Below are 11,452 nucleotides of genomic sequence, written 5' to 3' on the forward strand. Positions count from 1 at the left end.
GTAAGGACGGCCAGCAGGTTACCTGTGTCAGAGTCAATGGGGAGGCTGGCCGCAGGCCCTCAGCCTCAGTCTTGACCTTGCTGCGCTTATGAATGACGATAGGGTTGACGGTGCTGCTCACAGCCGACTCGCTGTTCTGCTTGTTCTGAGGGAGGTTGCATAGGAGAGCGTGTCACTTTCAGAGAGTACATTGTGTTTGGGCTTTACCTCTGGGACCCTCCCCACACAGACTAGACATCTAGGCCAACCCTTGTGTTTGAAGTTTGAGAAACTGAGTCCTCTGAGCTCAGTCCTCTAGCCAGGGGCACGGCCAAGAGAGAGCCCAGAGCTCAGCCTGTCAGCACCTCCATCCCCACCATCCACGGAAGTGGGACAGGCCATCTCTCTGGAAAATGCTGGGTACCCTCACTCCTGACCTGACAGCCTCAACTTCTCAGCCCTCCAGGGCAGCGGCCTGCCCAGTCCAGGGAGCAGATTCTGAAAAGGGCCAGTTACTCAGAACAAGGGAGCCAGAGCTGCAGGATCAGGTTGTGTGATAAAAACCGACAGCTACCGTCTGAAGGGAGGAGCTAGGCGGCAGCTTGGAGACCTGGGATGGAGAAGGAGGACATCCTGGAAGAGGTGCTGCTCTAGGATATTGTGGCATCTGGTCTTCCTCCCTGTCAGCACACGGTCATATCTAGGCTCTGCTCTGCCAAGTGGGTGGCCTGGGCAGTCACTTCCCCCCAAGAACCGTCATTGTGAGTACTAACCAAGATCTGGGTCTACATGGGGTTCTGTGCACACACGAACTTGTATATATGTACAATGACCCAGTGTAGGTGGCAGACTCCACTATGCAGATGCATTAGCTCATGCTGAAAAAGCTTTCAGGAAAGTAGGGTCCAAAACACAGTCTAATCAATTCCAAAGCCTGTGCCCTTCCCGCTATCCAATACTGTCTCTATAACTCCATTTCCTTATCTGTAAAATAGGACTTCGTTCATCCACAAAATACTAACAACACCTACTGTGTGCCAGACACTGCGTGAATATGCCCAGTCTTGACAAAGGCTCTTTCAAAAGGTCAAATGAGATGGCCTTTGGTAATCCATGCTGTAAAACGAAACTGTACTACTTTATTATCCATTAGTCCATCCATTTCATATGCTGTGTATGGACTACCTACATTGTGCCAGACTCGGTGAATTCTAGGGTTTTTCCATCTACTCATTGTGTTTATTGGCCAGGTGACCATAGAGCTGAGGCCGGGTGCTAGCCCACGGTGATTGGGGTGGTATTAAGATCCAGCTCAGATCTCCTGACCCAGCATCCAGTTCAAGGCCCTTTCAATCACATGGCCTCTGCCCAGAATGCATCCCACCAGCCAGAACTGCACAGAGTCCTTCCACAAGTTCTCAGTGTGAGAAGGCAATGATTAGCCCTCGAGGGGTTCGAAAGAGTATCTGGTGGTCCAACCCCTGCTCTCTGTACCCACCCACCTGGTTGGTGTCACTCAGACAGTTGCTGCTGCTGCTGCTGATCTGAGTGGGCGTGGCATTGATGGAGGTGAGGGCTATAGGCTGCTGGGCCAGGAAGGTGGGTGAGGGCTGGATCAGGGGTGGCGTGTGTCCGAAGGCCGAGCCTAGGCCCCTCTGCTGGCTCAGGATCTGCTGGTAGGCCACGGGGTTGATGGGATGGGGGAAGGTGAAGGCTGGGCTGCAAAGAAGAGCAGATAAGGTGATGGAGCCCAGGCTAAGGAGGGGTGGGGAGCAGGGCTCCATTAGGCTAACACTTCATAGGCAGAGAGAACCTCATCATTGCTTTACCTCATTCAGGAACCAGCAGTTGCTCCCCACCGCCTGCCATCTCAGGCCTCATCTTCTGTGTTTTGCCCCCAGACACTGCCCCAGGGTTGGCCCATAGGAGGTACCAGGCTTCATCTCACCTCCACACGCTGGCCCTTCATCACTCTGACACCTGAGATGCACCCTTGCATCGCTGCTCTCTATTTGAACCCCATTTGGCCTCTGAGGCCTGTTCTAATGCCTCCTCATCCAGGAAGTGTGCCATGAGCCCTCCAGCTCATATTGTCTTCTTGCTTCTTTAACTTCTACCACACTTCTAGGCTCTATCATGCTACCTCATATACGCCGCTCTTTCAAGAACAGGATGCTGAGGCAATAATGGTGACCTCTGAGCCGTAAAAGATGCTGTGGCCTCCTCCTTGCTCTCTCTCTGATCACTCGCTCTGAGGGTTCAGGGCACTGTGCGTGGGGGAAACTGAATGCCATGTTGTGAGGACACTCGAGCAGCCTTATGGAGAGGCTCCCATAATAAAAAACTAAAGCTCCTGCCAACAGCCATGTGACTGGCTATCTTGGTAAAAGAACCCCAGGCCCAGTGGTCTTCAGGGGACTACAGCCCTGTCTGGCACCTTGATTGTGGCTTCATGGGAGATCCTCAGAGATGGTGTGAGATGATAAATGCTTGTTTTAAAGTGCTAAGTTTAGAAGCAATTTGTTATACAGCAAAAGAGAACTAAGAGATTTGTTATCACTTCTATTTCTGAGTCCTTTGGCCAAGCTCTCTTGACAGTCCAAACACCTTCCGGCCTCTTTCAGGACAGTCAGGGGAAGAACATGGGTTTTAATCAAGTCGGTTGGGCTCTGAGTCCTTAAAACAGTCAAGGGCTGCACAGAGGGGGCAGGGGTGAATGGTGTTGATGAGGTTTGGGTGTGCCATGGTGTGACCACAGTGGGAAGACTGCTGCCGGCCGTAGACTTGCACGGCCCAAGTCAGTGCCACACCGTGTGTGGCCCCCAACGCTGGTCAATGGCTTGGCTGCTCCATGACACCCACTGAAATACTAGGAAAGTGACCTTTGACTTCACCTTTGATTTCATGATCGAATCTCATGACAGGCCCGGTAAGTCTTACGTTTCACATTTCACATCAGAAATTGTGTTTGGGGCATGAATGAGGAGGAGCACATGAGGACATACTCAAATATTGGCACATTTCAATTTTCACATTCTTGGTTTGAATTCATAAAAAGAGGCAAGTATGCTGATTCACAACTGCAATAAGAACTGTCTTTCTCCTCGGTTCAAAAGCATGGACCCTTCCCACTAGTCCCCTCAGCCCGGCTACCAACCCTCGGCCCTCTTCCTGCAGGCTGGGCTCACCTGAGAGTGCCCGCCGACAGGTGCCCGTAGGAGCCACTGGCTGCTGAGCTGCTGCGCGAGTTGTTGATGTAGGCCACCAGTGAGTTGGGCGAGGTCCGGATCATCCTTTGTAGGTCGAGGCTGGCGTCCGAGAGTGGGGAGATGGACAGCGCTCGCTTTCGGCTCAGGCGCGGTGTCACCCGTGGGCTGGAGAAACGTGACACTGTGGGACGACCAACCAAACTCACATCAGTACAGTGTCTATATGGGAGATGAAGTGGGGGAAAGGAGATTGGCAGGTGGGGGACAGGAAGAGCCTGTGAGGATGGTGTAAGGGAAACTGGAACTCTGTCATGTGCTCTTGGGCAAGCAACATATCCTTTCTCAGTCTCAGTTTGCTCATCTATAAAATAAGACTGGTCCACACAGGTATGGTGAGCATTTGAGAGGCACAGGTCAGGTGCTTGAATGAGTGAATATAAGCACTGAACATATGTTAGCACTTTTCCTATTCGATATGCAGAGACCAGGGCTGGGTCCAGCCATGCTTAAGGCATGACAGAGAAGTGCACAAACCAGTAATGAACCATCCACGAAGCCAGCACCAGGTCAAGAAACAGAGCACAGTGAGTGCCCAGAAGCCCTCCCTACTTCCGAACGCATCCGAAGGGCAGCCATTATCTTGGCTTCCTGTTTTTGAGTATTTGCTTATTATGGAAATGGAAATCCTTTCTTAATCAGCTTCTTCATCTAATGTTATAGTTTGTAAGATTTCTCAGTGCTGCAGTGCGTGGCAGTAACTGGCTCTTTTTAATTGCTATAGAGAATTCCACTGGGTGACTGTGTGGCCAGGGCAGCCTGCTGTCTCTCTGGAGGAGGGGACCTATGGAGTCTGAGCGGATCTGAGCAGGCAGAAGAGAGGAAGGCGGGCATTGCAAGCCCAGAAACAGCCAAGCAGAGGCACGGAGGTGAGCTGGGCCAGGTTGTGTGTAGCAGAGGGTGTGTTTAAGCAGTCACTAGAGTTGTTTACAGGCAACCCTTCCAGCCCAAAGGGAACCTGAAGGCTATTGAAGGGAGGACGAGTGGGCAGGGGCCGGCGGGACACAGAGAGGCTGTTCCAGGCAGGTATTCGAAATGCAATGTGAAGCATTTATCTGGCCCTGCTATGCGCCAGGCGCTTCTCGTGCATTCCCTCATTTCCTCCTCACCACAGCCCTGGAGGTCCGCACTAACAGACCCCTTTACAAGAAGAAACTTGGGGTTAGGGAGGGTCCAGACAGGGCAGAAACCTTGGCAGGTGGAGAGTTGTCCAGTGATGTTATCAGACCATTTATAGGCCACTGTTTTGTCCAGAGGAGAGACCCAGAGAGTAGATTGGGGTGGGGGCTGCAAGAAGAGCAGTCTGGAGCAACTGCCGGAGAGCCCTGGGGTGCAGGGAGCCCCGGCCTGGGGCAGGACTTCCTCCTTTCCTGCAGTTATGTATGGACAGTAGTCTCCTTTTACTCTCGGGAGATACATTTTAAGACCCCCAGTGGATGCCTGAAACCGCCGATGGTACCAAATCCTATATATAGACTATGATTTTTTCTGTACATACCTATCTTTTCATGTCAGTATTTACTGAATGCCTCACAGGTGCTAAGTACTGTTCTAAGCACGTTAAAGTATTAAGCAGTTTAATCTTCACAACTGCCCTATAAGGAAGGGGCAATCATTATCCTCATTTCACAAATGACAAAACAAGTACCTTGCCCAAGGCTACATAGCCTTAATGGAGAAATAGGAAGGCAGGCTGATGGCCATCCAAACCACCTAAGCACTGCTTCTGCTCGGGGTGGGGAGGAGAAGCGTCTTGGGGAAGGCTCTCAGGACACACTCACGCACAGACACCACATCAGGGCATATAGCCTGTGCTGGCTGGCCACACTGCCTTGGAGTATGTTACATAGTTTCCCTGGGCCTCTCTTTACCCATCTGGACAATGGGGGCTGCACAGCTTGGCTTGCTGGGTTGTCATGAGGACACACAGAGAGCACCAAGGATAGTGCCTAAAACACAGCGCCTAAAACCCAGCAGAGTTTCCACAATGAAATTGTAAATTGATGCAGCTTCTTTAGGGGCTAAGAGGATTGAGGGGCTAAGTGGGTGAGCCTAGAGTTAATACTGGAGCAAAGGACAGCAAGTCTAGAAAAGATGACTGGGCCACACAGCAGTACACCTGTCACTACACACGCACTCATTTGTCCATTCGGGCATCTTCTAAGCTTCTTAGTGCTTATTTACTGAGTTTATGCCTTGTCAATCCTCACTTCAAAGGGAATTCAAAGTGAAATGCAAAAATGAATCTTCCAAAAGACTGCTGTTACTTATAGACTTCACGGCAAATAGAGAAATGTGCATGGGGGCGGCGGGGGAGGCGGGGTGAGGAGGAGATCTAACATCACGTAAAGTCAGAAATACATCTTTGTTTTACAAAAGGATCTTGTTGCTAACATTTGGATCCCACCCCTCTCTTGCGCCCCTAACAAGAAGAAGCAGGCCAAATCTGACAGTGGTATTCATCTCTGTTATTCCTGCCCCTCAAGGGAAATATGTTTATTAATGTGCCTCTTCCCTTGATAAATTACTAAATAGAAAGAAAAGCCTGGCACTCATTTCCCGTGGCTTCTCCTGTGATTTACGACAGGGACTGGCAGAGCCGTTGCATTCATCCATCTGAGGGTGGGCCTGTCCTGACGTCTGGCAGCCACTAGGTGACCAGCCTGCCTTCACCTGGGCACATGCCCAATACTACCCGTTCTTGTTGCCGCTTGCTCCTGAATCTTGCTTCATTCTCTAGCTCTTTTGCGCATTCATGTGTTTGCTCATTCACCCATCAGACCCTTGTGCAGTGTTGACAGCATGCCTGGCACTGGGAGGATGCCGTGGGGACTGCAAGCAAGGAGGTCCCTTGGCCCTGCCCTCCTGGAGCTCAACATCCAGGTGAGAGGTGAAAATGGTGGCTGCCACACCATCAAGATTCACTAGGTGCCACCTATGCTGGATTATCTTGGGTAATCTCAGAGTCTCAGGGGACAGGGTTGCTTTCCTGGGGTCACCGGGAGGGGCAGCAGATGCAAGAACAGGCTTTGGACCCAGACAGATCCAGGTTCGACCCTGCCTGATGGCTTTGAACTGGGTGGCTTTGGGGGAGTTGCTAAACCTTTTTGAGCTGGTTCCTCACCTGGAAGATGGGCTAACAGCACCTACCTCCGGGTGGCTATGGGCTACTGACCAGCCTATCATCCACAGCTCTGGATGGACCTCCTGTGGAGGAATCTAGCCAGAGGGATGTAGGGAGCCTGGCTCCGCAGGACCTGGCACCAGCAACTGAGGGAGCTGTTTCCTGGAGTACTAAATCTGAGGAGTTTTTGTGTGTGTTTGTGTGTTTGTGTCATATGCTGCTGTCCTCAGCATGGGGCTGGAACACACTCTCCCTGGGGACAGTGGGACACAGCCTTGTAGCAGGGCTCACGGACCCTGAATCCTCAGAGGTTAGGGAGTAACCCTGCATGGTCCAGCCCCTCACCCAGATATTTTATGGGCTCACCAAGGAGATATTCTAAGGATATTCAGCCTGAAGACCTTAACCAACACCACACTTAGCTGTCCACACCTCCTCATCCCCCTATTATGAGAGAGTAGAGAGCGCCTAGGCTTTTGAGCCCTGAGGCTTGGGACTGAGGCTGACTAGCACCATTTCCTACTTCTGTGATGAAAACAAAGAAACTTAGAGCTCTGGCCTCAGCTTTATCACCTGTAAAGTGGGTTCATGGCTCTTGTTTCAAAGGACTTTTTGCACAGGTTTACCAGGTGACTGGTGTGCACCTTAGCCTGTGCCTGTATCCACCAGCCCTGACCCTCTAGGGACTGTGGCTGAGTCTCCCCTGCCTCAATCTCCCCTCCTGTCTGCAGCTGTGCACAGACTCCCTGACTGACTGGCTGCCCCTCCATAAGCTCCTCCCGCCTCTCTGTGGTCTGATCAATGTAATTGGCTTCTGAACCCTCCCCCGCACAGACCCGCAGGCAGCATAAAGAACTGGGCGTCAGAACGGAGGTGACATCCGAGTCAAATTAGTGTCAATATGACAATAAAATATACAGCTCAGAGGAAATATGAGCTGTAAACAGACAACATTTCAATCGGAAACATTTCAATCTTCTCAATGTGGTAGGAACGGGAGGGGGTGCAGCTGTAGCTGCTACAGTTCTGCTGTTAAATCACCAATATTCAACAGCGTAACACAAGAAAATTCCATTTTAAGGCTCCAGTGACAACCAGTGAATTCCCTACTCTCCAGAGGACCGCTAGGCAGAATGATAACCTTGGATTCCCTGACTGGTTATCTATTACCTTCCAAAGCAGCATCACTCCTCACTCTTCCTGCTATAAATCAGCCTCCTTTAAGAACAAGACACAGTGAGCCTTCATCGACCACCAGCAGGCCAAGCTCCCAGCAGAGGGAGGGTGGGCTTTCACGGGGAAGGCCCTTTGTCCTGCCCACAACCTGGCCTGCTACCCTGGGAGGACTGGGTTTGGCTTTTAAACTGAACGAGAGCCCCATCAGAGGCCTCTTGGCCTTCCAGCCTTTCCTCCACCACCATGGTGCCCTCCCCCCGCCCCCCCCGCCCCACACACATAGGATATAGACACGATCCGAATGAGATTATTTCAGGCTTGATGGAGACAGAGACAGGGACATCTTCCTCAGATATTACCAGGGTTCTCATTTCAGAAGAGATACAAAGTTCCATTTTTTTAATCCTAAAGGGTGAGTCTATTAAAACTATAATATTAAATAAAAGATTGTGCTGATGGCCCTTGCCTAAGTTACAAATTCTGCTTGTGGCCTGCCAATGAGTGAACTGGAGACATTGCTCTGCTGGACGTTGACCCTGGTGGCCTTCCTTACAAACCCTCTTCCTAGGCTACCTCAGCCTGGCAGACCCAGTTTCCACACCCCAGTTTGACATTCAAAGCCTCTGGAAACTTCTCTCTGTCTTACAGCTCTGCCTCCACTTGGAATGTAAATAGAAAGTGCTGAGAAAGAAGGTTGGGGCAGGTGGGGTGGCCTCAGGATGGTATCCCCCGTTCTGCTAAGGAGCTTACACAGAGCAATCTCACCAGTGAGTAAGCAACAAGAAGACAGAACTCAGCAGGCTGCACACTACTGTGTCCCTAGCACCTAGAACCATGCTCGGCACATAGTAGATGCTCAATAAGTACCCTCAGACTGAATGGGAGAAAGAGAGAGTGTGAGAATGTGTCACACACATTCACACACACAGACATGGTCTCCCTGACTTCCCACAAGCTCTTGAGACCCCCTGCACCTGCACAGAGCTTACATGTCATGGTCTTGTTTATGAGTGGCTCCTAACAAGAACACACATGTCCTCAGAGAGTCTCAGGGCCCTTCCACACGAGGTCTCCTGAGCTAGGCTGCCTGGGCCCCAAGACTATACAATTTTCTCTGTGAGAGTCTGAGCAAAAAGAAACGATGGGAAGATCCCCTCACACCTTCACTGGGTGGACTGAAGCTTTCGGAGAGGTCTCTCTCTGGACCTGTGCAGCTGGGACCACTGGAGAACACCTAAGTGAGAGGGCTTTCCTGGCTCCCTTGGATCACAGGAGAGGTGGGGACGGGGACACCCCAAGCAGGTCTACGCTCAGCTGGGCACAGGCCTGGGCTAGGAGCCCTAGAGTGTCTCAGGGCTGCAAATAACCAGCTCATCCACATAGGCATCAGACCTGAACAGAAATGCCTAAATCATTTTAAAACGTGGAAGCAAAGGTTCTAGGTCTAGTTTCAACTAGTTTGAAAAGAACCATATTAAGTAATGACAAATTCAGGAGGTCACACTGGACTACTCTGATTTCCTCGTTCGTAACTGATTGGGAACAAAGGAAAATAAATTGGCTATAACTAAAATCCATGAGGGCTCAGAAACCCCCACAGCCACCACCACCCATGCCTCATCCTGAGAAGCTGATATGTCTGCTCAAGCCAGCTCTGGACACAGTGATGTCATCCTCTGTACTCTGAAGCCAATGGTATTCCTGAGACAGAAGTGCAGAAAGGGTCGCGGTGGGTGTGATGAGTTAATCGGCCGCAACTGACGTGAGCTGGGAGCTCTCAGGCCCACTGGTGAGCTCACCTCCTCACTCTTCCGCCTTCCTGGTTCTCAGATGCTCAGCCTCCAGATGCAGTCAAGTGCTGAGTGCCCCAGAACACAAAGCTTCCCTGTGTCTAGCCCCTTTCCAGGCTCCCTGCAAGCTGGCACGTGGCCCAGCACAGTTTTTTCCCTAATAAGTTTGCATCTTTCTACTCCAGGTTCTTTTGTGACCGCCACTCATTTACTCACTCGCCCCACAAACACAGAGGCCTGCTCCTTGGCAGCCAGGAACCTGGACCTAGAATATAAATATATAGATATACAAGTCCCATCCAGTGACAGTCTGAGAGCCTCAGGTCCTACAGGTGGGCGCAGACATGCAGGAGCGCCTAGGAAGCTGAGTGGCTGGGCTGGGGCAAGATTGGGGTAGTGCTCGGGAGACTTGTGGACCAATCTGAGTGCTGGGACCCATTGCAGGATTGAGCCAGGCCAATCCTGAGCCTGCAGGAAAGGGTGTTGTAGGCAGGAGCCCAGGGAGTGGTCCAGGAGCCTGCAGATGCAACAGGGTGGTGGGAGTGCCATGTGCAAACTGGGAAAGACAAGGCTGGAGTGGAAGGCCACTCTACCCATGTTATAATTTGAATTTTACTTTGAGGATGATGGGAGCCCTAGGGGCTGACTGTAGAATGGCCAACAGGACAAATGATCAACGAGAGGTAGGCAAAGAGCCTGAGCTGAGAGGCAGAGCTGGGAGTGTGGCAAATAACTAGATGGCCAGGACGTCTGACAAGGCAGACTTGGCTGCCCTGGGGGACAGATGAATGGATGGGCAGTGGCGAGGAAAAGGTGTCTAAGAGGACTGTGGCACTGGGCCTAAGCATGGGATAGACAGTAGTGCTGATAAATGAGAGACAAAATCCTGCAGGAAGTAGTAGATCTGAAAGGGAGAAAAGGATAATGGTGGAAAGAGACTGGAACTAGTGTTAATTGAGCAGTTACTGTATGCCAGGCACTGAAGCAAGTCCACACATAGGATCTTATTCAGTGTACTTAGTTCACACAGTGTGCAGACCTGGATATTGCCATCCAGACCCTGATCAGTCCCACCAACACCTCCAGGCCCAGCTATCACAGCAAGGACATGCCACAGGCAGGCCCTGGTCTAGATCTGCCCACAGCTCACTGCAAAACCTCTCTGCTGCTGCCACCCCTACAAGCACCCTAGCTCTGGCCTTGATGCTCTAGGTGTGTTGGAACACATGTAGCCCAGTGGGCCATCCCTGAGGCCATGGTTCACGAGACTGCTTAGATGTGCTATGTTGCCTGGAGGCAGTGTGCCGGGGAAAGAGCCGATGATGTGACAAACAGAGTGGGACTTGGAACCCTGACTTGAAATCTGAGCAAGCCACTCAATGTTAGGAACCCCAGGTTGTTCATCCTAAAGTAGGAATAGTAATTCCAGCCACAGCAGGTGGCTGAGGAGAGTCACATGGGAGCATGTGCATGAAGGCACAGGATAGAGGCAGTTCCTATTCTCACATGGCAGGTGCTCACGTTTGCCGTTTTGGCCTCTCTTGCCCTCTGGGGACACATGCCTGACCAGACCCTCCCCCACTTGGCCATAATTTCTCTGTGTCTGCCCACTGCCCAGCCGGCCAGGTGCCACCCATCCTGAGGCCCTGGAAGGTGGGCCCCATTTCAGGGCATCTCACATTTGGATGTGGCTATTGGAATGTCGGCAACCTTTCTGCATCGTATTGTGGTGGTTATCTAGTTTCTAGCTTTAACAAGTCATGTGTACATGACCTCACCTGAGCCCTATCCTCACCACCTGCTGACACCCCTCCTGCTCCCTGTGGGAGCACCCGTAGGGATGTTAGGAGAAGGAGACAAGGGGAGCACGTGGATGTGAGTGCGCTTAGGGGGCCGACAGGCCTGATTTCACAGCCTACAGGGGTGCCCAGTGCTGCACTAAACACCATCCTGGGGAAGGTGTTGGGGAGGGGGAGACAGACCCAGGGAGCAAATTCTGGTCATGGCCCTCGTTGTGCTCTGGGCTCCCCTAAGGGCATGGGACAATACCCACGAGAGCAGTGTTGGGAGGCTGCAGCGAACTTCCTCAGCAACACTCTTGTGGGGGAACAGGAATG

The 11,452-nt window shown here is 51.7% G+C and overlaps 1 protein-coding gene across 3 annotated transcripts in view; it reads right to left on the bottom strand.

The window, feature by feature from the left end:
- Nucleotides 1-11,452, bottom strand: part of GLI2 (GLI family zinc finger 2) — a 245,479-nt gene that overhangs the window by 20,678 nt on the left and 213,349 nt on the right. For all 3 annotated transcript variants that reach the window (XM_025039271.1, XM_025039272.1, XM_025039273.1), the window contains 3 exons: nt 3,168-3,369; nt 1,482-1,698; nt 23-145 (listed from right to left, as the gene is read on the bottom strand). In XM_025039271.1, coding sequence (XP_024895039.1) covers nt 23-145; nt 1,482-1,698; nt 3,168-3,369 — 542 coding nt within the window. The remainder of the gene's footprint in view (nt 1-22; nt 146-1,481; nt 1,699-3,167; nt 3,370-11,452) is intronic.

The sequence above is a fragment of the Pteropus alecto genome, unplaced genomic scaffold (assembly GCF_000325575.1).
Source record: "Pteropus alecto unplaced genomic scaffold, ASM32557v1 scaffold3, whole genome shotgun sequence".
Taxonomy (NCBI): Eukaryota; Metazoa; Chordata; class Mammalia; order Chiroptera; family Pteropodidae; genus Pteropus; species Pteropus alecto.